Here is a 26,943-nt window from a genome sequence, read left to right on the forward strand (position 1 = left end):
GCAGAATAAAGTGGAATGAGCTTTTTATGGCACAGGGAAATGGGAGTGCTATTAATACCATAATTGTTTTTCCCGTCCACTCTTCTAGATCTACAGTGGAAATCAGGGCACGTGGCTGAGAGTCTGACAAATATGCCTCGGCATTCTCTGTATATCATAATTGGAGCCCTGTGTGTAGCGTTTGTTCTGATGTTGATCATTCTTATCGTGGGGATCTGTCGCATCAGTCGTATTGAATACCAAGGTTCATCTAGGCCAGCCTATGAAGAATTCTACAACTGTAGGAGCATTGACAGTGATTTCAGCAGTGCTATTGCTTCTATCCGACATGCCAGGTATGCTTGGGGGAAACATAACACTGTTTTTGAAGGAACAGCAAGTTGGATGATAAACCAATTCATGCTGTAAGAAACAATGATAGAATGTTTCTGCATACAAATATTTTGAAGAATGAAAAAATAACTATGTTAGCGAATAAGCCTACACTAGCTCATTGTAGCCTGAGCTCTATCTATACCAGGGATCGTCAACCTTTCAGACCTCAGGGACCACTAAATTCATAATTTTAAATTCCGCAGACCACTAATATGAATTTTTTAAAAAGATAAATAGTATTTAGTGCAATTTAAAAAATGCAAATAATTTTTCTGCGGACCACCAAAATTTTCTCATGGACCACCAGTGGTCCACTTGAGTATAGACAATTGGTCTATACTCATGTATGGTGAGTATAGTGGTGACTGCTGATCTATACTTTTAAAAATGCTTTTGGCTTATTCAAGCTTTTTAATATATAACCTGCCTTCTGCAATTTGGGAGCCACATTTCTTGATATGCAGGTCATTATTGACTGGTTAATATTATTTTCCTAATGTATACACATTCAGGCACAAACATATTCCTATGGCCAAGCAGTAGTTAAATAAGAAATATAACAATTCAATCACTATAGAGTAACATTTGATTCCTATATATCTTTAATATGCAAGCCTAGGTTATAAACTCAACAGTGATCATCTTCATGAATTGCAATTTTAAACTTTATAGATCATGCAGGATCAAACCTTCATAGACTTGTTACCGGCTGCAATTTAGAGCAAGAACCTTAAAGAGCCTAATGAAATCAATCTGTTTCCACCTTGGTTGACTCTGTTTGAGATCACTCGCTTTCAAACTGCTCTGTGGGCAGGATCTGAGCAAAAACTTTCCCCATTACATAGTAGCACTCAGGTCTCGAATGCATGCTTGCTGATTGTCAGCCCACCATTCTAACCACACGAGCCACTACATTCCACTTGCCTAAGGTAGAACTAGAATTTATAATTGCCTTAACCACTATGCAAAACTGGCTCTCTTTATATATGTACAGTATATATAAAGTGTATACATGCTTAGATACATACACTATATTGGCCACCCAATTCCCAGAACTCTGGGTACTGATATTGTCACATAATCAAACTTTTCATGTTAAGCTTCAGGTCAAGAATGATCTATCTCAATCAAAATGGTGTGTTTGTTTGTTTGTTTGTTTTTATTTATTTATTTGTCAACAAGTACAAGGAAACAAGTAACAGTATAGACATAGACATGGACACATGAAAAAAGTTGGCACATATAAAAGGATATAAATAGGCAAAACGTAGCCATAAACACATAAAATGATTACATATAAATGGGGATAGTCGGACAGGGACGGTAGGCATGCTGGTGAGCTTATGCACGCCTCCTTAGGGACCTCTTAAGAAATATGAAAGGTCCACGGTAGATAGTTTAAAGTAAAAGGTATGTAGATTAGCGAGACTAACAGGATCAGGTAGAATGTTCCAGACATTTACTACTCCATTGCAGAAGTCATATTTCCTACAATCAAGATTATAACGAATTACATTGAGTTTGAATCTATTGATAGCCCTTGTGTTATTACGGTTGAAATTAAAGTACTCATTTACAGATAGGACGTTTTGGTAAATAATCTTATGAACTAAGCATAGGTCAGAATGTAGACCGTGTAGTTCAAGGCTATCCAGACCTAAAATTTCAAGCCTGGTGGTATATTTCGAGCAGAAGATTTGAGTACTCTTCTAGTAAAATATCTCTGGACCCTCTCTAATGTATTGATATCTGAAATGCAGTGAGGGCTCCAGACAGGTGAGCAGTATTCAAGTATAGGTCTAGCAAAGGTTTTTTATGCCCTAGTTTGAAGTATAGCGTATCTATGCCTGCCCACCCCCGCAAACAAGAATAAAGTATTGACTAGAAAAGTAGGGACAAGTACACGGATTTGTATATATTGGAGGTGTTTTTTCAAAGCATGGTCTTTAGAACCTCATTTCCCAAGTGTAGCTAGCAACAGTACAATTTAGGATTAACTGTAGTGTACAATTGATCACCTAAGCTTTCACAGTTTCATTATAAGAATTTTAACATATATGGAATTACACCATAAACGTTTGGTGATGAAGTAGAGTTTTAGAATTACAACTTTTGAAAATAATGATCTTGTAGATTACTGCCAGGAAGAGAGATGTTTTTATATGTATTACTCCACTACGACTTCTGTCTCCACTTACTTTTTTGAATTTTAGATTTGGAAAGAAATCTCGTCCTGCAATGTATGATGCAACTCCAATTGCTTATGAAGATTACAGCCCTGATGACAAGCCTTTGGTTACACTGATTAAAACAAAAGATTTGTAATCTATTTAACAGTCGTTTTGGGGGAGGGGATTATTTTTCAAAAGGATGGGCTACTGAATTAATTCAATATTTTTAAGATGAAGCAAGTGTATGAAAATTAAAATGTTTAGCTGCTCCAGAATTTTCTGTAGATTATTTAAGAACAGGTTTTCTGCAGCTTTTTGTTTGAAGGAAATATTTTAAACTGAATTTGTGAAATTTATTATTTCTCTTTTACTGTACTTCAGCATTAGAAACTCTAATCTTAACAAGTAGTGTGTTGTTGCTTTTACCAATCTCAGATGAGTACAGGCAGAATATGATATGTTAAGCAATGAAAATTTCTCCTTAATGTAACAGTGGCAGCATTCTTAGTAGACTTAGGAAAAATGTAAAACTTGATATATTCATTATTGAAAAAATGAAGTCCGAAATGTTTGTGTTTGTGAAAAGGAATTTAGTAAAAATTATTATTCTTAAACTGAATGAATTAGCTTTCTCCCTCTTTTGTGCATGAATAATCTTTCTGTATTATGTTCCTGAAACTTGCTAAAATTTGGCCTTGAGTTGGTGTTTGTCATTTTTGTAATGGTATGCAAGGTAAGCTTTGTAAAAATTAATATATCATTGAAGTGCCTATTAAGGCAAAAAAGGGGGTGTTCCTATTGCTTTGAAATTAATTTCAGTTGATTTCATAATGCTGAGGATTAGATCTTTGTATTGGAATTACGTTTACGTTAAAAAGTCCAGTTTTTTTTAATAGTGCAAGTAAACAAAACATATAATTTGAACAGTTTGTCTCTCAAATGTTAACGTAAAGTATTACTCTTGTTTACAATATTGTGTAATTCTCATAGTGCATCTTATTTACACATGTGGGACTTTTGTGGCTCTATTTGACTGCTTATGTGTTTCAAGATTTTTGCTCATTTCAAAGAATATTGAATAAATGTGACCAATTCAAGTGGCAGCTCATTTGTTTTGCCTTCAGCTGTTACGACTGTGAGTGCCCTTGAATGTAAGCCATATGCCTTATAATTATAATGTAAACCAGTCATGGTGTCTTGAGAACCAGTTCCATTTTATTTATATATTTTCAACATTTTCAAATGTAACATATTTTTGGTTTGTATAATGTGGAGTTGGCTCATATTGTTTGTAATATGAGCAACTGCCATTTAGCACAAGTGTGGATTTTGAACACGGTATAATCATGTGACAGGGACTGTTTTCCTTCATCTCAAAACAAGACCTACAGATGCAGAACTTTCATTTTCTACTATATTTTTCTTCGCTTTCTTTCTACATATGTATTTCCTGCTGAATGGTATTTTTTCTGTGCTTCCAAATATTTAATATTTAATAACTAAGTATGCCCAAGATAGTTATATTTTATTAAGACAGTAAGATTTTTAGTAAGATCTTTAAGTGTTGTCATCTACCCATTATTTTGGGGGATTTGAATGGACCAGATACCCAGAATGTAATGGTTATTGTAGACAGCAGTACCTCCTTGGTATATTTAATTTGATAGATGAGTGGAAAGTACTTAGAGGGCAATGCATTATGGATACAATAGTGGGAAAAGTCCTAAAGTTTACATCTCATAGGGAGACCAAATGGCAGTGGGGTAGGGAAGAAGGCCAGCAGGTAGGAGAGAGAGAGAGAGAGAGAGTAATTGAATATAAACAATCAAAGGTTCTTTTCTGTGTGTACTGACTAATACAGGATAACTCATAGGATGTTATTTCACTAGCATCCTCACCTTATTTCTCAGTTGCAGCTGAAGTGGGACTATAAGTTGCATACAAATATATTGTATTTTTAGTAAAATAATTGCAGAGAGACATGGTCAGAGACATCTGCTGGAATCCTAAGTGGACAACTGCCAACTGAAGTAGACAGCATGGATCAAATGGAACAGTTTTAGGACATAATTATACCAATATATCATTTCTAGAAGCTACATAACAATTCCAAATGGCATTTCTGTATCATTATCACTCTATTATGGAAGTGAAGAAAACTGCTACTCGGTATGTTCATGGCTGTGATTTATGTTGCCTGAAAGCCTCATGCAATGTATATATGTATATCAATGGCTAGCAGGAAGCATTGGTATACTATATTAGTAAGTAAAATTTAATTTTTCTGAGAATAATTTCCCATATTTTTGTTTGTGCAATATTTTTTATTTGTTAATTGTTAGATTTAATACACACCACATACCATGATTTTAATGGTTTATAATTTACAAATGGTTTATCGAACTGAAAATGGGATTTTGGAACACAAATAAATATCTTATGATCTATGTTCAGTAGAGAAGATGTTTTAATTTTTAATTCCTTTCCTTACAATGAATCTTTGTTGTTTTTTTTAATTAAGTATAATTTATAATTTTAAATATAATTTTCATTTATTACTTTATCCACAAGCCCTTTCCAGTCTTTAAAATACCTCTTAAGTTTTGCTTGTCTGACAACTGTGATCTATGTTAGTGACAACCTTAAATATAATACACAAATCTGAGAGGGAATTCTTTTGCTGCTCTTTCATAGTTTTCAGTTCTCATTTAATTCTGTCTTTTTCCTAATAACAGACCTTTCTTCATGCTACATTTAGAATATTGATTTTTGCCTGTATGGGTACTTTAAAGATTCATTAGCAGTCTTTGAACATTTGGGAGGAGGATAAGAACACAATACATCCATCTTTGAAAATTTAGAAACATAAAAACACATACTATCTATTCTACAACTAGTCTAAAAGTATCAAAAGATGGCTTTATATATTTTTTCTCTTGTCTGGGATGGTCTACAACCATATTATCACCTGGTTAATACATCTTCTATTCCTTTGAATTTTATGCATGTCATTAAAATCCATTGCAGAAAACCCAGAAAACTTCTCTTGTATCACATTTCTGTTATACCTAGTAAAAAGAAGCTGACTATTGTTTGGTTTGGTTTGGTATAGCTTAGTTGAACACTATGGTCATAGACAAGAACAATTTAAAAAATAAAATAATAGTAATAAAAATATATCAGGATGAAGGATAATCTGGCTAAAATAATATAGCAAAATATATAACATAGTAAACATAAATTAACATAAGTGAAGTAAGATAATCAGACTATCTCATTTTATTTATTTAAGAAAATTTATATGGCCCAACTCATTCACAGTGACTTTTACAAAAATAAAACCTTGATATAAAAACAATAACAAGCAATAATCCCGCACTCCCCTGGTGATAGCAATCAATTAATCAATCAATCAAACAAACCATTTTATGGGCTCCGTCCACTCTGCAGTTCTCAGACCTGTTGGCAAAACCAAGTCTTCAAGGGCTTCCGAAAGAGTGTCAAGTGGAATCCAATCCTATCTCTGCAGTGATGAATTTCCAGAGGAAGGGAACCACTATGGAGAGGACCCTTCCTTTTGGTTCAGCTAGATGAACCTCCTTAAGAGAAGGGACACTTAGCATTCCCTGCCCCAAGCTCTGATGGACAGATGTGACTAGGAAAAGATGGTCCCCCAAATAACCTGGTTCCAAGCCATGTAGGGGTTTAAAGGTAACAACCAGCACTTGGAATTGGGCCCAGAAACAAATTGGCAACTAATGCAGCTCCTGCTTCTGGATACTTTTCAAAGGCAGCCTCATATAGAGCCCATTGCAATAATTAACATAGGCGGTGACTAGGGCATGAGTCAGGGGTGGATTCCACTTACCTTTATTACTGGTTTGCAGCGGTATTGCATGTGTGTGCACTCTTTGCGCATGCACAGAAGCTTCTGTGCATGTGCAGATTACCAATGATGATGTGCCAGGTGGGCGGAGCCTCCCGCCAGTTTTACTACCAGTTCTATAGAACCGGGCAGAACCGGGAGCAACCCACCACTGGCATGAGTGGGAGTAGACATTGTTGATCCAGGAAAAGGAGTTACTGGTGTACAACCCGCAGTTATGCAAAGGCCCTTCTGGCCATGATTGTCACATACTCCTCAAGCAGGAGTTGTGAATCCAGGAGAACCCCAGGTTATGGACTGAGTCTGTTTGGACAGTTCCATCCATCCAAGACCAGAGATGGTAATTCTCCATGGACCAAAGAATTCCAAACCCAGAGCCATTTTGTATTGCCAGGGTTCAGTTTAAGCCTGTTGATCCCCATCCAGCCCTTATCAGTATCCAAGCATTGCAGGTGGGGAGAGGTGTCATGGCATCACTTAACTCATCATGGCCTTGAAGCAATTATTTGAGTTCCATAGCCAGTATATCAAATCTGGCTATACTACCTGAGATCTCCACCTCCTGAATAATTAGTAGTTGAGACTATCATCTTGAATCCTACATATCTTGTTAACATTTTGGTTCAGAAGGAGAATATATTATCCAGTGTATGTTCAATATAGGCAATTAAACTAAAATGTATCAATTTCAGATAACTTTTGCTGCTTACAGAACTTAAACATTATAAGACAAGACTGTGATTAGATACTCCACTGCAATTTCTAAAAGTGGCCATATAGGAGGTGGAGGATTACAGCTGCCATATAGGAAGTGGCGGATTTTTCTTTTTATTCATGGTTACATCAAGGTCTGACCTCCATACGAGCCGATATAAAGAGAAGGGAAATTGAGGAGGCCTGTATTTTCTTCACATTAAAGAAAAATATTGGTATACGGAATGGAAATATTTAGGATGTTATAGGAAAGTGTTCTCCAACCATCTCAGTGCTACTTTTAAAGTTTTAACTTATGCTAAGACATCCAGTCCATGATCTCCAACCTAATGTTCAATCAAGGACATTTAAAGCAGCTATATCAAATCCATGTTTCATCTATTTACAGCAAGCTGTCTACAATTACAAGAACTTTCACCAGAAATTAATACCATGGAAGCCAGCAGCAATTTGTATGTTCTCTGATGCAAGAGAATAAAATAAGAGTGTGGAGAATCTGGGCACACTTCACATCTAGAATCTGAACACAAAAGCAAGCTGAAATAATGTCTTCTGTAAACTCTACTTAGTGCAAGATAGCATTACATTACAAGTAACTGTATAAGCTACTTTGTAGCTGAATTATTTTTCTCAGAAAGTTACTCAACTGGTTTTATATTAGATGAGTTTCTCATACTGGCTCATTGAACACCATTTGGGACAATCAAAGATAGTTCTCTTCGCATAATATTAATGATTTTCAGGAGACAAAATGTACCAAATTTCATAGAAATTAATTCAAGGCTTTTAAGTCTTTTAATTCACTTACATACTGGATCAAATGGGAGAGAGATTAAAATGATATGGGAACACCAACAAGGGATTAAATGTAGCTCCAAAGACTCATTAATGTAAAGCTAACTTTACTCAGGTTAGATTCATTTTGGAAAGGGTTCCAAGAAACAGCTATAGAGTAAGAATGATTGAAAAAGCAAGACTCCATATTCTAGAACTCATAGTTGAATCCCGACTACCCAAAACATATCTCTGAAATGTGATTGACTGCAATGGTGCAACCATGCCTGACATGAAGAATATGCACACACAAATCAATATTATTTAGAAATATTTTCAAAACTAGAAGTTAAAAATAAGTACTGAATGATTTGTGGATAGTAAGAATACACAATATAGGGTAACTAAAAATGAATAATTGAAAAATTAGTCTTAAAAATATCCTGGAAAAGGAGAAGATGGAACAAAGTGATATAAATACAACAACTATGAATATACAGTACATTGATTTCTTTCTTAAGTTTCTCCAATTTATTCCCCCATCCAAAAGTCTCTGATTTGATGAAGGACCCATTAATTCCTTAAAGCAATAAAGGCAGTCCTTGCTTAAAGACCATTCATTCAGCAACCATGTTATGTTGGCATTGAACAAATGATACTTACGCCTGGTCCTTGAAGTTACATCTGATGTAGTGTTAGTTGCTTGTCAACCCGCCTTCACTTTACTCTCCCCCATCTCTGCTCTTTTGGCTACCCTTCACAGTGGCTCTCCATGCAGCATCGTCAATGCTAGGGCTAACAGAGAGGTTTTGAAGCCTTCTAAAATTTTGGGAAGGATGCCGCCACAATTCTCCAAATCACATGTATGGTTCTTGCTTTCTGAAGGCCTTTCTGAAACATCTCAAGGAAACCACATGTGATTTGAGGTGCAGCTTACTTGCTAGGTTTCAGAATATAATTTTATACCTTGCCCCAACTGGAAGAGTGGCTGAGCAATGCTGTTATTTTCTCAGCTCCTTCACCTACTTTTACACTCAGTTGTAGGGCATGTGAACAATTTTGCAGATTCAACTAGTTTCAGTTAAATACATTAGGGCTTTGTGCAATGTGTAAAACTACCCACAGAGAAATTGAGCATAATGTCTAGGAAAATGAGTTACCAAATATAGTAAAATCTATTTGCCTGTTGACACTGCCATCTGTGCGCTTCCAATATTCATACCACATGACAGCTTTTCAAATTTCCTTCTGTTATATGTGAGATGCAGCCAACAAGCACTAATCATATAACAGAAGCATTTCTCCCAAAATTATTTTACCCATATGGTACAGCATCCTCTAACTTTAGCACCTTTATTTATACATTTTAATATTTGAATGGAAAATATTTAACCTGTACATGCAGAATTAGGTATACCTTGTGGACTCTATGTCATAAAATAAGTAAAGAGCAAGTAAAATGCTTTATTAGAAAGTATAAATCCTTCCATTCCCCACCATTCAGTCAGAGCTGAAGAAGTTTCTTGGATGAGAAGTGAAACGTGTTCAAAGAAAAACTAGAAAGTCCAGTTTGCCTCTTGAAAAAGCACTTTTGGGACAACCATGACCTGGATGACTGAGAATCTCCATAGACATTTAGCTTTATTAGAAACTTATAATTTGATTAGAAATACAATTCTAATTGTCACTAAGACTATAGGTTGACATGCTTTTCACCTTTCCCAATATACATTCTAAATTTAATTTATTGATATTAGCAAGAAAGATGAGCAAATATATATCAGTAGTATAGTATCTTTCTACTGCACCAGCCCTCACAAAATCTGGCTGGCTATAGAGAAAGATTTTTCTGCAATATATGAATTGCAATGCTTGCTGGTTTTGTTTCCATCATCAAATATGTATGCTTAATTTTTGAGCAAACAACATTATTACATTATTTTGTACTTGCATATGGATGATGTACATCCAATGGTTTGAAAGGTTATTATTTTAGTAAGTGCAAAATTTAAACTCTGTAGCGAGTTAGCTGTTATGAGATGCATATTATCTTTTAGTCAGAAATGCCTTCACTTTGCTTACAATAAGATTTCATTGGCCACTGAGTTTTAAAAGGTTTTCTTGAAGATAGATCGGTTCAGATAATACATATTGCAGTGCTTTAAAGAAAACTTTGTGTAATTTCTTGCTTCAAAATGGTAACGGTGTTATGAAACCGTTATGAAAACAATACTTTGCAGTTATGATTGACTATAGAGGCTACCAGCTAAGAATCTATTTTATTAACATCTAACAATCATTTAGCTCTGTTCAAAGTATTTTGGAGCAACCAAATTGCTTTCTCTGGGTGAATTAGCTCTGGTGATGGAGGCAGCATATCAAATAATCATACAATAATTGAATAATAGTAATTAAACCAATCATTGGATTCAGTGAGGTTTTTATTCAAATAAAAGAATAAGATTGTGATCAAATAATTAATATAATCATATTTACAGGAAATAGGACTATCTTGTCATATAGATTTCAGTGAACACAGTAGACATTAATGTTTGCCAAATTAAAGGCAAAATATGGGTTTCTGGAAAACCATTATTGCAAGAATGTCTAAAGATGAGCTGAAAGCATCACAAAAGAAAGCAGGAACACATCCAGGTCTAAGATGTGAGAAAGTGGATAGATGTAGGAAAAGAGTGGAGGACAATGGGAAAGCTAAGGAGAGCTGTGAAACAAACCAAAGCCCGAAGAAAAACTGAGAAGGTTGTGCATGGATTCATATACTCTGCATGAGAAAATGAGAGTGAGTGAGATAATGAATGTTGATGAGGGATGCTGAAAGAAAATGAATTACTGGCTTGAATGGACCTTGTATGCTGGCAGTATGGGGTGAAAGGATTAGAAAGATTCCAATTGAAAGATATAATTATGCAATCACAGGAGTGGCTTGTAATTTGAACTTCATGTATTTTTAGACTTATCATTTTTACCTTCCAGGAAATGGGCACTCTAATCATGGGGACTATGCCAAATTAGTGTCCTTGATCACAGCCTTCTTGGAATATTAGATCTCACAAGAAAATTAAATTTGGTTATATATAACTAAATGAAGAACACAGAGTTTCTTCATAGATGTGTGTGTGTGTTAAACATATGGACATAGGTTTATCATTGTTAAGGTCTAAAGTACATAAGCCTGATCATCTGCATCTACTTGTAGAAACATTTTGTTGTCTTCAATGGACTTATTTCCAAGTTTGCATATAATTTTAGCCTTTAATTGCTTTATTTGCATTAATACAGTAGCCAGCTTTAAAACTACGGTTCAGAAGGAGAAAGAAAATAATGGTTGAACCCTATGGTGTTCTTGAATATCACAAACACCTGGTTGAATAGTGCAAATATAAATTCTTCTGATACCTAGACAGGTCATTGAGAGATGCCTGGTTGCCATAGTAACCAACCTATAATGAAAGTAGTAAAAGAAGCACTAGGGCTCCAATATTTATCTTCTAAAACCAAAATCAGAAATCTGTGTTTTCTAGGAACTTGGTGATGTGCACTTCTGCTTAGTTTCATACCGCATCAGTAATGTGTCTTCCATACCTGTATAAATTTTCAATTTTAAAGATTCTGCATAGATTTAAATGCAGTAGTGCACAAATAGGAAAAACATATTCATGAGAGATGACTGGGAAATGTTGGTATGAAATTGATGCATAATATGTGACAGATGCAGCACCTGCATTATATTAATGTAAAAAGCTAGCAATGCAATGGCCAAATAATTTGGTATGAAAACCTGAGGAGCCTTTTTTTCCCTTGGCTTTTGCAGTTGAATCTCTTTAGAAGACTGGTTTATTTTAAATTCATGTCATGATTTGGAAGACACATAAATAATGGCCGTTACAGTTTGGTCTTTTCTCCCATAAGAAATGATAATTTCAGTTTGGCCTTTGGAAAACTAATTTCCAGCAGAAATGCAGTGAAAATATATTGTATGTGGCACTGGGAAGATTAAGAATCACTCTAGAACTTCATTCCAATGAATGAACTGTAGATTATATTTCCATTCACAGCAATGACGCTAATCCCTTTCAGAGCAAGCAATGCTAGTTAGAACTCAGAGTATGAAATAGTAAGCTAAAGACATTAAAGACACAAGATAAGGAAAAGAGAAGAGTTAAGACTGGTTTACAATGCTTATATTTCTATACTTTCAAACCATCCTTACTTCTATTGCATCCATATGTGCTTTGTGTGTTGCATTGTTTTTCTCAAACTTCTCTGTCTTTGTGAAATTTTCATCAATTCAATTCAACCACAATTATTCTGGATTTCCTTTTTTGCTTAATTATTAACTCTTCCTTTAGATATTGATTTTGCTATTCAATCCTTTCAATGGATCTCTGATTTGGAAAACCTCCTGGATACATGGCTACTCCTTAAACAGCACGGTCATGGCGGTAGCCAAAGAAGCTTTATCCGGCTCTGACTGATGCACCAGTTGCAATGTCCCTTAGTGACATAATTCATTCTTCAATCACCACTTAGTTGGATTGCTCTAAATGTACTTAATGAAGGCAGCATTTGGAGACCACCCAGAAACTGTGGTTAGTCCAGTATGCAGCAGTTAAACTAGAATGTAGCAGCTATAGTGTGTCAGGTCAATCCTGTTGCTGTAGAGTACTAAAGGTGCATTGGTTGCTACTGCCCAGTTTCTGGATCTGGGTCCAAATACTTATTATTACCTACAAAGTCCTATACAGAGAAGTAGTGGCTGACATCAGGCATCACTTTGCCAAGGGTGGATCTGCCCATCTAGTAAGTACACTGTGAGAAGACCAGCTTACAATCTTCACTCTATGCTGTAGTCCCATAATTGTGGAACTCTTTGGCCTGAAAGCTCATAAATCCCCATCCCTCTAGGCATTTCATAAAGCCACGAAAACTTCATTGTTCTTTTAATGAGAACTGTTTATGGCGGTCATCTGGGGGGCATTTATTAATAGTACGCTTTGCTTTGCTTTTGTTTCTTTTTCTATTTTTACTCTGTTGTGTACCTCCTAGAATCTTCAGATTGAGTTGGTTTATAAAAACTGATATAATAAATAAATGAAATCTATTCGTTTTATGGTATGCTTTGTCTAAATCAACAAAGAATAATTTTTCTTTCCTGTATTAACATATTTTCTCTAGCAGTTACCAGGGCTGCAAATTATCAGTCCAAAGAATATGTTTCACTGAACCCATATTAGGCTAAAATTTATATTTTATTTTCCAAATAGACAGACATAGATGACATTAACAATCTAATTTGTCTATAATTCTTCCATTCACTCTGACTACTTTATGTTAGAAAGAAAAAAGTCATAATTCTTTTCATTCTGTTCCAAGTAGCTTCCACATACTTTTTCCTATCATCCATTTTCTATTCATTCTTCTGGGAAATCTGCCTTCTAACATTTTACATACTGGAGTCATGCTTTTTGTTTCTGATTTTTTTTTTTTTGTATTTTCACTTTTGTTTCTTCCATTGTCCACATATCCACAAGATCAGGCCACTTTCATCCTTTCTTTTAACGGGATTAAAATCCTAACATAACCAGTTTTTCTTTATTTTTTTCTTTTCACTTGTTAATTCATGAACTTTATTCCTCTTAGATTCCAAACTGCAATCTTCTTCATCACTATATGCAGCCATAAATATTGATCTCCGCCTCACATCATGGCTTTGCTCAATTGAGACTTTCATGTAATGCTTTTTTGATCAGAGTGGGGGGGCGGGAAGGGAAATGTACATGTTATTGTTTACCACAAACAGCACTCCCTGACAACAGAAAAGACAATGCCTGACAGTTTTTGCCTATTTTGGTTTGAAGGCAAAGTTCAGGCTTATCTCAATAATACAAGTTAGGACTTCTAAACTAGAAATCACTTTGTCCGATACTATTTTGTTGCCCATATTCCACTAGCAGGGTGAGGTGCACGTATTGACATTGTGCATTATACAAAAAATTTGGTATAGAATGTGAAATAATGCAATTAACTAAGAAACGTGCTTCTAATTGGATGAAAGTAACAAATGGTACAGATATTCAAACCAGGAACAAAAAAGCTCCTGTTTTTCATGGCTATTATTTTAAACTCTTAATACCTACAAATTAGTTTGAAGCAACAGGAGAGTAATTGCTCTGACAATAATTAAAAACAAAAACATACTGAGATCCTAGGAGGGTCCCCCCTCCCATCACTGCAATTGCAGTCCAACTGATTTCCTATTGGCTTTGAGGTTGATTTATAGTCTCTAATTCAGCACTTGGCTATGTTGGAGGCTGGCTTCACATATTGTGTGGTGCCATAAAGTGGTTGGTTGACTGTGTCTTGGATTATAATGATGTGTGAAGCCAGACAAAGGTTGAAAGCAAAGGCATTGAGAGAGAAATGTTTTGATCTGAATTTATAAAAATAGTATTATCTTTAATAAGGTGAATTTCTTATACAATTCACCCATTTTTCATGCATTTTAACCATTACTTCTTTACCCTTTTACCGCTGATGCCTCTTGTATTGTATACTGAGACCCAAGATTCCTTTATTCATAGGAGTCAACCTTTGTCATTGAAAATAGCTATTATTTTCTCTGACCATTGGTGTATTTGGCTTACAGTTTACCCTTCTTCTTTTATATTGTCAGGTACCCTATTGAGATGCTTTTTTCCTTGTAATAACGTTGCATGCTGTAAAACTTTTCAATTAAAAAAAAAACATTGCATGCTAACTGCATAAATTGCATACTCTGCACACTTCCAGGATAAATAGCTGCTGCAGTGATGCCTTCAGTAGTAGGATTGTAAGACCATTGCTTCAAACAACAAATATCATGAAAATTGACAGTAGTAATGCCTTATGATTTGCTTGCAGTAATAGTCTTAGAAAACAAGCCTTTTACTGGCAGTGGACAACTATATCATTAATATATTATCTATTTTGGAACCAATTTCGTAAATGGTTAAAATATCAGGCTAGAAACTGGGACACTTGATGGGTTCTTGATCTTGGACTGGCCATTCTCTCTCGGCGCTAGGAAGAAGGCTAAGAAATAGGCAATGGCAAACCACCTACTTAAAACCTTGCCAAGAAAACTGCAGGAACTAGTCCAGGCTGCTGCCAGGAATCCAAAACTGACTTGAAGACATAAATAATTATTACCCATCGGTTCAATATTATTTGCTAGCCAACTTTGAGTCACGGTTTCACATCATGGCTTTGTTAATAGAAAGGGACCACAATTTGCTAGCCAGATAGGACTAAGAGATACAAGCAAGCCAGAAATTAGCTAAACAAATAATGTTGCACCATTAGTTCTAAATCTGGCTACTGACAGGCAGACATCTCTAAGGTTTCAGATAAACCTTTCTCTGCCTTGTTTAGAGATAAGAATTGAACCAACTAGCTTTTCACCATCATTATAATTAAAGAAGTGTGATAATTCACACCTTGAAATAATTACACATGACTATCAGTAATTTCCATGGGAAGAATAAAGTAAAAACCATTAAAATGTTGTATAATAGTAGGCATAATATACATTTTTTAAAAAAGTTCCAGTTCACATAATTTGAAATTTCTCAATATGGACCAGTAGGTTCCAGTTCCCACAATTGTTAGTCATGGCTATTCTACAATGAGATTCTGAAAGTTGGTATACACATCTAGAAGAGCATCAAGTTAAGGAAAATTGGTGCATGTTAATAATTTAGTCTGTTTTCTTTATGAAACTGGGAAAGGCAGCATCCTGCAGTCCCGGTACAAGCATTTAGGCATTTGGAGAGGCAGCTTCCCTTTCCACTGCAAAAACCTAATCAGGTTTCATCGACTTCTTCTAATACTTTAAGCAATGAGATTGACTTTTACAAATATCTGCTGCTTCATGTTCTACAAACAAGTTTAATTTATTGAAAGTGATTGTCTGCAGTCCTATCATAACCCTGCTATCATGTAACCCAGTGTGCTAAACCATGACTGATTAGATGTACATTTTATTACGTCAATACTAAATAACTACATTAAATAACATACAAGAGTTTAAAGTAACCTATGAACACAGCTACTTTGCCCAGCATCCTGAGATTGTTTTTTAACTGTTCAGAAGACTTGACAGGAGCTTTGTGGAAGCCAGAATGTGTTCACTTAGCTCCCGAATATTATTGCTGTTATAATGGTCCAAGAAATCAATTTTCAATAGGTTTCTGCCAAAAAATGAAGACGAGATATAAGTGTTTGGTGATTGCGCTGTCCAAAAGATGGTTTTTCTGAAACATAGCAGCCATTATATTCTCTGCAGATTTTAAGATTTTATTCTGAAAATAATGAGTTCAGAGTCTACAAAAACTATGTGCTTTTCAAGAATTTATTGCGAATAAAAGCTAAAAGCTAAATTTTACCTTTAACAATGTAACAGTTGCATGGTCAATTTCAAACTATGTTGCTCTTGCCATATTGTTGCTTGTTTCCATGTGTGACTAGATAGAAAATGCATTTTTATTAGTAAGTTCCACCAAATAAGGAGATGAGCTGCATTGCTCACCAGCAGATGTCTCTTTACTCTGTCCAACCAGCATAGATTGCATAATGCAGAAGACAAAGTTTCTTTTGCAAATGAGTATCAGAAGATCCTTTTCCTTTTTCTTTACTGGTTAATGTTGCTGATGGAATGGCAGATATCAATGATGCAAATTGCTAGACTTAGAACGCTGCTGAAACCTGATTTCTAGGTACAAATGTACTCAATGGGTAAATTAATTTATAAAGTCTCAGATCTTGTTATGAGCTTTCCTGGCAAATTCCTTAATGGAAACGTTATGCATGCTAGATGCAGAAAAAAAATCTAAAATATTTACCTAAATTATTTTAATTCTATTTATATTCTTAAAATAATGAAAAAGATACCTTGAGTTTGGAAACAAGCACATTTATCAACCAAGATAGATAGATAATAAAGAGATAGATGATAAAGAGATAGATTTTCTTTTAAAAAATGACAGCATTTATTCTTTATAGCAGTGGTCCCCAACCTTTTTATCGCCGCGGCCCGCTGAGCGCGCGCAGGGGTGGGGCCGCGGCCCGCTGAGCGCGCGCAGGGGTAGGGCCGCGGCCCGCTGAGCGCGCGCAGGGGTGGGGCCACGGCCCAGGAGCCTTTGCACAGGCCCATTGCGCACGGCCCAGGAGCCTTTGCGCAGGCCCATTGCGCACGGCCCAGGAGCCTGAGCCTTTGCGCAGGCCCATTGCGCACGGCCCAGGAGCCTTTGTGCTGAAGCGTTCCTGTCCCCCGGCCGCTGCGCGGCCCGGTGCCAGGTACTTCACGGCCCGGCACCGGTCCGCGGACCGGGGGTTGGGGACCACTGCTTTATAGAACTTCAGCACAACTTCAACATAACATTTTGCCAGAATACTGATCTGCTGTCTTGACTCTAGTTTCTGCCCTAATTAATAAAAAGTGTGAGGTGTCAAATTGGGGGCATTCTGAGGACACTTTCTTGGTTTATTAATAGCCAATGGCTTGTATTTCTACCATGTTACACAGATGGACTGTTCACTTCACCAATAAGGTGAAATAGGTAAAAAAAATAAAAACCTTACATTTTTTTTAGACCTGTGATGCAAACCAAGGAATTTCATTAGTTTCTGAATAGTGAAAGTCTGGTGTAAACCTAAAACAAGGCAGACCAACAGTGTGATCAAGAGGAAAGCATGGCACACTCCTGCTGATGCAAAGTGTTGATAAAAGGATCTTGGTCTATCAATTCAGTATTCCCTTCACTGCTGTCAGTTGCTTATCCATGCCAGATAAATGTTTTTAAAAGTGATTGAACATTTCAAGAACATATTTATTTACCAATCAAATTTATAAACATGCACTCTACCGCTGAACCAATTCCCAAACAGGAAGGTTGGCAAGTCAACAGTATAGTGGTCAATAAAATCATTTATAAAATGTTGGATGTTGCAATGCTGAAGAATTAAGGATGGTTTTATCTCAGAGCAAAGCTGGGACTTAAACTTGTCCCTCCCTTTCCAACTCACCCTGGGCCTGGAAGTGCTTAATAAAGCCATATTGACAACTCACCCTATTTTTATTTATTTATTTATTGGTTTGATTTATATGCCGCCCTTTTCCGGAGACTCAGGGCGGCTTATAATGCGTTAAGCAATAGCCTTCATACTTTTGTATATACCTGCTTAGTAGGGCTTTCGCCCCCTGCCTAAGCGGTGTTCTTTTTTATACAAAGTCAGCTTATTGCCCCCACAAACTGGGTCCTCATTTTACCTACCTCGAAAGGATGGAAGGCTGAGTCAATGAGATTTGAACTTGCAGTAATTGCAGGCAGCTGGTGTTACTTAACAGTGCTTTAGCCTGCTGCGCCACCAAGGCTCTTATGAAAAGGGAAAGTAGTTTACCTTTGAAAAAACAGGGATAGTCTAGCCCCAACACAAATCTAACAAATAAAAGAACAAACAAGGGAAGTTGGTTGAAATCCAATCTGACACTTCTTGATGAGGATGAGGATGGTAATTACAAACACATGCCATCAAGACTCTTAGTGGGCACATAGACTTTCTCTATGATGATCTATATCAGAAACTAAAAAGGCTGGGGGAGAAATCCCGAGTCAAGAAGGGGTAAACAAAAAACCAAAAACCTAGCGAGGCACCATTTGTTGGAATCGTCACATTTTAACCGAAAGGGAAAGAGGCTAATTCACGACGCTGCCTAACTGCAGATGGTACTTTGCTTCTGAAATCGCGGAGCCGAGCCGACGCCAGGGAAGCCTTGACCCTAGGCCGGATAGCAGAGCAGCCGCAACGCCGTCACACGCCACCACCAGCAGCAGCGAGGCAGATATTAGGGGGTGAGGCAGCAAATGGACGGGAAGCCCCGCACTAGAGGGAGCACGCCCGTCGGGGTGGGGGTGGGGTGGGGGAGGGAGACCAAGTGGAGGCGGAACTTGACTGAGAGGAGGGGCTTGGGCGGGGCTTCGTGGGGGTGGGGCTTAGCATTCGCAGTCCCCCTGCTGCTGCGGTGAAGGGGCCTCGGAGGGGGAGCCAAGGCGATAGGACAGCGCATCTCGCCGCGGTGAGGAGCTGGCGCCGAGCTCTTGCTGCGCGCAGCCCAAGTTCAACCCGGGCTTCTCGTCTCCAACGCACACGCCTCCTTTCCCCTCCTCGGCTGGGCGGCGCTCGCTTCTCTCTCTCTTTCTCTCCCCCCCCGGTTGTCCGCTGGCGGCTGGCCCCGAGCTGACACACGCCGAGCAGATGTGAACGAGCCTGGCTGGAGACCCGCTGCAGCCGCTCCACAGCCAGCTCGTTAGCAACAACCCTGTCCCGCCGCTCCGCCCCGCCAGGTCCCAGCGGGAGAAATATGTGGCAGCCGGCAACGGAGAGATTGCAGGTAAGGGGGAGAAGCAAAGGAGGCAGTTGGTGGATAGAGGGGAGGGGAGAGGGGGGTGAGGGGTGGGTGGGTTGTGTGGGGAGGGGGGGCGATGCTGCTGTCATGTGACTGCAATGCAATATTTTGCGTGGCCCCGACTAGAGAGAGGGACAGCAACAACAACAACTTGGCGCCAATCCTTTGCCTGGGCTTGATGGTAAGGATTCCGCGCTTGCAACTTTCCCCTTTGCCCGGTGGCTCCTACTCTCCATGGACGGAGGGATCTTGGCTACCCGTCGCCCCCCTCCCATGACTTTCAGGTCGCGGCGAGGGGCACTGACCCTTCCGTGGGGTTCTAGGGGCGTCCATCTCACCCGCTTCCACCCCATTTCGAAACCCGTCCGTGGAATGCGTGTCTAAGGACGGCCAGTGGAAAAGCTAAACCCGCGAAGAGCGTCTGGGCGAGAGTTTTCATTGACGGTGAGGTGGTGAGCTCTGTCCCAAAGACTAGAGACGGGGAGATTGCTGTGCTCGGTTTCAGGCGCTTCCCAGACGGCGCTGGCAGAGTGCGGCGCTTTTATAGAGAAAATCCTTGGCCAAAAACGAGTCAGGAATCTCTTGACTTGGAGCCGGGGTGGGGGGAGAGGGAGAAGAGAAGAGCTGCCTGTTTTTGTTGCAGGTCTCTCTCCCTCTGAATTTCTCTTTTTCACTTTAAAATATTCTCCAGATGGTCAGCTATAAAGGCTGCCAGATAAATTTACAGAAACCAACTTTTTTTTTTGGCAGGCCAGAGCAGCATTAAATCCCCAAGTAAAACCTTGAAGAAATTCTAAAGTGGCAAAGGCAAAAATAGTTGGGAAGGCTGTTTTGAATGTCTGGAGAGGGAAACCTCCCCCCCCCAACACAATTGTAGAACAACAAGATAGAAGACAAAGGCTAGGTAGGCAGAGGTAATGCTGAGTAACCTCTCTATGGGTAGGATCTGGGAGACTCCTATTCTTAAATTCTTCTGCATGATCAGGTGTATGATGGGTGCTGCACTTCTGGAGTGTTTTGACTTAAACACTATGGGGACACATTTGTGAAAGTTGCTATATATTTTGGCCTTGATTCATCCAGGACAATCTAAAATGAACTTGACTATTCTTTGAAGATATTTGGGAATAAAGACTTAACTTTCACGCTGATATTTTTCTGGTAGCAGTTACAGTTCTGTAGTGTGCTTTGTCTTCTGGGATGGTTGCTCCAAGACATTATAATTAAGCCTGCTCAAGTTATTTGGTCACATCGTGCTTTACTTAAAGTAATGTGTAGGCTCCAAAGCACAGGACCTTTGGCAAGCAGATGATTTGGGGCTTTTGTTCTCCTTCTTCACACACTAACTTTTGATTCAATGTTTATTTGGCTATACTGTACTAAGGTTAGCTTTGGGCCCCTTCTGCAGTGCATGCTCCCATTTTAGCAGGGTTGCTTTCAGATAGCAGACTGTTATATAAAATTGTTGGCACACTGAAGAGATTAGCAATAGTTGTGCAAATGCTGACAAAAGTAATGCATCTTCTACTGTTATGAAACACACTGTTAAAATGATACTTTTACTTCATCTCTTCAGCCTGAAGTCCTCAAGCTATTTCAATCTGGGTTTTCCTTGGCAGCAGTAAAATGTGAATGTAAATATGTCTGCTAACTTCGATAAGCTGTTACAACTTACTGTATTATTGGACTCCCCTGGATATATCCCATGATTCAAACATTTCAAAGTTCAAAACCTCAGTCAGCTTTGATGGTATCTTTTTAAAACCAGCATTGTTTGCTTTTTTGAGGCAATCTTCCCTCCAGAGTTCTTGAGGGATGTTTCAGGAGATCTGTATTTGCACGTAGTGACTAAAAGACAACTTTTCCCATACTCTCTTGTCTTTTCCCATATCTCTGTGTGCAAAGTACAATTTTGAATGCACCACAAAGCTGTTGTTGATAGTCTCTTGGTAGAAAAAGAGAAGAACTTTAAAGTAACAACAGTTGTTTTTTTTAACAGACTTTAAAATCAAGCAAAAGTGACCTATAAAAGTTTATTTATTTATTTATTTATTTATTTATTTATTTATTTATTTATTTATTTATTTATTAAATTTTTATACCGCCCTTCTCCCAAAGGGACTCAGGGCGGTGTGCAGCCAAGATAAAAACCAACAATATAAAAGTTAAAAACAATTTAAAATTATTAGATAGTTTGGCCAATCATCTAAAACACAATAACCCATTAAAATAATATTTTAGGCTTGATGGAATAATAGCGTTTTAAGGGCGCAGTGGAAGGTACCGTGGTCGGAAATCTGACGAATCTCCGGGGACAGCTCGTTCCAGAGGGCAAGTGCTCCCACAGAGAAGGCTCTCCCCCTGGGGGTCGCCAATCGACACTGTCTAACCGACGGCACCCTGAGGAGACCCTCTCTGTGGGAGCGTACTGGTCGGTGGGAGGCTATATGAGGTACATATTATGTTTTGATTTTATTTAAGGCGATTGGTATATATTTTGGCTTTACTGTTGCAAACACATTTCTTACGATATTTTAAAAAATAATTATTTATTATTAGAGTTTTATCCCATCTGTATTACTTTATAAGTAACTCAAGATGGTGAACATACATAATACTCCATCCTCCTATTTTCTCCATATCAGCAACCCTGTGAGGTAGGTTGGGCTAAGAGAAAGTCACTGGCCCAAAGTTACCCAGCCACCTTCATGCCAGACTAGGTCTTTGCATTTCTAAGCCAGCATCTTTTTTTTCTTTTTTTTTTCTTTAATTTAAACGCTGCCCTTCTCCGGAGACTCAGGGCGGCTTACAATGTGTTAAGCAATAGCCTTCATACTTTTTGTATATTTATACAAAGTCAGTTTATTGCCCCCACAATCTGGGTCCTCATTTCACCTACCTTTGAAAGGATGGAAGGCTGAGTCAACCTTGAGCCTGGTGAGATTGCAGTAATTGCAGGCAGCAGATGTTAATAACAGTGCTTTAGTCCACTGTACTACAGGCTCTTAACCATTATACTAAACTGGTGTATAGCAACCAAATTTGTAGACCCTTCTTATTCTTGTAATACACAGCCCATAAAAACAGGCTATTAACCTAAACTATATCAAAGGTATTGACAGCTGATTATAACACATGATGCATTACTCTCAATATTTTTTTAGGGATCAATTTATCCCTCTTCCTTGATAAAGTGACTCATATGGATCTTCTTTTCATTAAGCTGTTTTTTTAAAAAAGTGGCCACACTATTGTTCTTTGAAGACTCCATTCAATATTTTAGTGAACAGATATAATTAAAACTTGTCTAACCTGGTCATGCTTCTGAGCATTTGTAGAGAACTTTTTACCACAGAGAGGTACACACTTTCTGCAAAAAGGCCTCCTTATAAAACTTTTGCTGCCTTTGATAATACATACTGTTATTTTGTTTAATGGGTTAAATGGGCACTTCAGAAGTGCAGGAATAGGTAAGAAAAACTTAAATGTATCAATGGTAATTTAGTACACTTGAAAAACTGTTGGATAGTAGGGACGGCACATTGGCAGATAAGAAAACTGCTAGCAATCTTTTATGTGAAAAAGCATTATTTTTGGAAGAGTGAGAGTGGCAGTGGTAATTTATGATTTGGAGAAACACTCAAGTTTGCTTTCAAAATTGAGATTTGAAATTAATGGGATCCTTCCAGTTTATTTTGAATGGTTTCAAAGTTCTTCAGTATATCTAAAGCTAAAACATATTTGGGCTTCTAGACTAGAATAACTGGATACTTTGCATCCTATGCGTCTGGTCAGTCATGCATCTTCCCATAGATAAATGTTCAAACTCTTACAATTGTAATGCTTCTGATTCAGCTGAAAGCTGTCAGGATGACTTTGAGCAAAACCCTTTCTTTCACCCCAGCATGCCTCACAGGGTGGTTGTTGTGGGGAAAATAGGGAATGGGTCAGTGGTGGATTACAAATTTTTTTACTACTGGTTCTGTGGGTTGGCTTGGTGGGTGTGGCATGGCTTGGGGGGCATGGCAGGGGAAGGATACTGTAAAATCTCCATTTCCTCCCAATCAGCTGGGACTTGGGAGGCAGAGAATAGATGGGGGGCGGGGCCAGTCAGGATTTTTACTACTGGTTCTCTGAACTACTCAAAATTTCCACTACCGGTTCTCCAGAACTGGTCAGAACCTGCTGAAACCCACCTCTGGAATGGGTACTTTATATATACCACCTTAAATTGTACAAAATAAAGGAAGGATATTTGGGGTTAGATGATGGCATGTTAGCACTGATTGGCACCAGGTTTTTCTTGTTTTTCTTGTTTTATGTTTTAACTGGTTAAGTTTTATAGTTTTAAAAATGATTTTATATATCTTTTAATTTTTGATTAAAAGGATCATTTGAAAGATGGATAAGCTATGCAAATGTTATACAAGTAGTCCTTGAGCTGAAGAAGCTTCCTGGATGGGAAGCGAAACGTTGTCAAAGAAAAACCAGAAAGTCCAGTTGTCTCTTGAAAAAGTACTTTTGGAAGAAGCAGTCCTTGACTTACAACAGTTCATTTAGTGAATTTACATATTCAAAGTTACAATAACACTTTAAAAAGTGACTTTTGACTGTTTTTCACACCTACAACCATTGCACATGGTCACAGGATCAAAATTCAGGCGCCAGGCAACTGATATATATTTATGACGGTTGCAGTGTCCCAGGGTCATGTGATCACCTGTTATGAAATTCTGACAAGCCAAGCCAATGGGGAAGCCAGATTCACTTAACCATATTACTAACCTAACAACTGTAGTGATTCACTTAACTGTGGCAAGGAAGATCGTAAAATGGGGAAAAAATCACTTAGCAAATATCTCACTTAGCAACAGAAATTTTGGGCTCAATTATGGTTGTAAATCAAGGACTACCTGTATTCCACTATATTTTTATTCCACATACTAATGGTTGTAAAAGATAAGCGAAATGATATTTTTGCAAATCAAGTTGGTGATAATAGCCTATTTAATAACATTAATTTTACCCTATGAGCCTTCATCTATTTATATTCCTTCAATCTTTTCTAAAATTTTCAACATATTTATTTCCAAATATTTAGAAATATTTTGGCATATGTAAAGTTCCAGATATTTAATATAACAAGTAGAAATCACAAAATCCATCTTATTAAATAAGAGTACTGATTTATTAGGACCTAAGGGGAAGTAAACAGTATTTATCCTAATTAATTTTACTACCAAAATACTTTACAAAGTGCTATAGTACTTTTATAAAACTAGGCAGAGATTAAGATACTGCAAATATATCTCCAGCATATAAAAATAATTTTTACTTGCACCCTGTCAATGTAGTGTACTTAATGTCTAAAGATTGTCTTATAGTAGTGACCAAATTATAAGGGTCAAAGCCTTACTGAGTGCCACATTGTAACTCAAAAAGAATCTGGAGTCATTTAATTTGTTATAATTCTATCATAGGACCAAAAATAATAAATTTCATTCCACTGATCATCAGATATAATTATTACTTGCTTTAAAAAAATAATCCAAATGAAAGGCTTTTTCTGCATCTAAAGATACTAGTACAGCGGAGTCCATTATCTCCTTGGCTATACTAATTCTAAATTGATGCCTGACAACTTACGATGAAGCCAGAGTAGAAGAGTTGAATTATAAGTGATAAGACCTTTTCATATTACCTAGCCATTATAATAGTTAATATTTTAGTATGCACATTAACAAAATATGCCTATAACTAGCACAAAATGTAGAATTTTTACCTGGTTTGAAACCTTATTATGACTCATAAAATGATGAAGGCAATTTAGCATCCTTAAAAGATTCATATAAACATCCAAAATGTAGAATTTAACAAACCTGGAAATGACATACTATTGCACTTAAAAACCAGACCCTAGAGCAGTGTTTCTCAACCTTGGTAGCAGCGCTGGCTGGGGGATTCTGGGAGTTGAAGTCCACCCATCTTCAAGCTACCAAGGTTGAGAAACACTGCCCTAGAGCTTTACCATTTTATAACAGCTGCATAGAATCTAATAGTTTTGGGGGTAACAAGGAAGACTTCAGCAAACTTATACTGGTTTTTCCTTCTGTTCAATTGCATCTGATTCTTAGAGACTGCCTTGACAAGTCCCTGCAGTTTTCTTGGCAAGGTTTTTCAGAAGTGGTTTGCCATTGCCTCCTCCCTAGAGCTGAGTGAGAATGACTGGTCCAAGGTTGCTCAACTACTTTTGTGCCTAAGGCATGTCTAGAACTCATGCCTCCCAGTTTAAAGTCTGATATCTTAACCACTGCACCAAAGTGGCTTTCAAATTAATCTTATCTAAGGATAAAAATGGAATATTCACCAGACTCAACATTTGATCAATACTGATTTTTCTTTTCATCCAAACTATATATTTATAAATAAAGAAGAAAACCTGTTTATTTATGGCTACAGAATCAAACATGCTCTCTGGCTGTCCTTGGTAACTTTCAGAAATTAAACTCTGTTGATTTGGTTGCTTCAACTTAAATAATTTTTTCATTGCTATACTTGCTCAATAAAATTTACTTTACTAGAATAAAATTTCCTTTACAAAAACACAGATGCTTCATAAGCTTGCTCCATGGACTCCACGAAAGTAATGGTTACCGTGACAAAAAAACCCCTATAAACCTAAAAAATACAGAACTAACCATTAAGCAACAAAATAAACAAAAAAATCCATAGAGAACTCCTCCTATGCCACCATTATTTGCTAACATTGAAACATTTATAACAAACCTTTAACACCGTATCACAAACAGCAACCCTGAAATTTGGCAGGAATCAAAGAGCTACCACCTGTGATTTAACCCAGTAAGAATTTGCATTTATCAGTACCACCTCTAAAGACTATTTCTTGCAATCCCCTTTTCAAAGAAATTGGGCCATGTTTTTGTACTTTTCTTATCTGTAGAAAGACATTCATATGTGGCACAAAGTACCACATTTCTACCTTCTTGGGGGCGCATGGATTTGAAATATTGATAAATAAACCAAAAACCAATTATTCTTTAAGACTTCTAATTGAAGGTCAAGCCAAAATAAGAATAGTATTAACCTTCCCTCCACTTTCCAATCCAATCCAATCCTAATTTGTCTTAATTCTATAGACTACTAATTAGATTCAGGGATCAATATTAAATCTCTGTCAAATCATCTGTGTGTTCAACTGTTGATTTCCAGAAATAATCACATTGGTATTATTTGTTCATAACAATGATTGACGTTTTCCAGGACAATTACAACATAGGAGATGAAGATTTATTGCAAATTAAAGGCAAATAAATCAGGAAGATTTGCAGCAGGCAAAATTGAAGAAAATTTGCAGACAAAGTTGATATTAAGCTAAGATTTAGGCTTCATGTGGAATGCGAACTCAGCTGAAGTATAATCAATAAAACATGTTTATTGACTCCAATCACAGAAAGCGTATTACAACACCAGTGGATGATGAATTTGAATAGACATTAGTAGGAGAGAAGTTTAATTAGCCCAGATTCAAGATATATTTG

At 37.3% G+C, this 26,943-nt stretch overlaps 2 protein-coding genes across 2 annotated transcripts in view; both read left to right on the top strand.

The window, feature by feature from the left end:
* Positions 1 to 2,714, top strand: part of DNER (delta/notch like EGF repeat containing) — a 108,790-nt gene extending 106,076 nt beyond the window's left edge. Inside the window, exons 12-13 of the mRNA XM_070945609.1 lie at positions 89 to 335; positions 2,589 to 2,714. Of these exons, the coding sequence (XP_070801710.1) occupies positions 89 to 335; positions 2,589 to 2,700 (359 nt within the window). The 3' untranslated portion in view covers positions 2,701 to 2,714. The remainder of the gene's footprint in view (positions 1 to 88; positions 336 to 2,588) is intronic.
* A 16,373-nt stretch (positions 2,715 to 19,087) lies between these two features.
* The window catches only part of PID1 (phosphotyrosine interaction domain containing 1), an 80,145-nt gene continuing 72,289 nt past the window's right edge, over positions 19,088 to 26,943 (top strand). The window contains exon 1 of the mRNA XM_070945768.1: positions 19,088 to 19,369. Coding sequence (XP_070801869.1) covers positions 19,340 to 19,369 — 30 coding nt within the window. The 5' untranslated portion in view covers positions 19,088 to 19,339. The remainder of the gene's footprint in view (positions 19,370 to 26,943) is intronic.

Source organism: Pituophis catenifer, unplaced genomic scaffold, assembly GCF_029215685.1.
Source record: "Pituophis catenifer annectens isolate HBS135680 unplaced genomic scaffold, rPitCat1.0.hap2 SCAF_6, whole genome shotgun sequence".
Lineage (NCBI taxonomy): Eukaryota > Metazoa > Chordata > Lepidosauria > Squamata > Colubridae > Pituophis > Pituophis catenifer.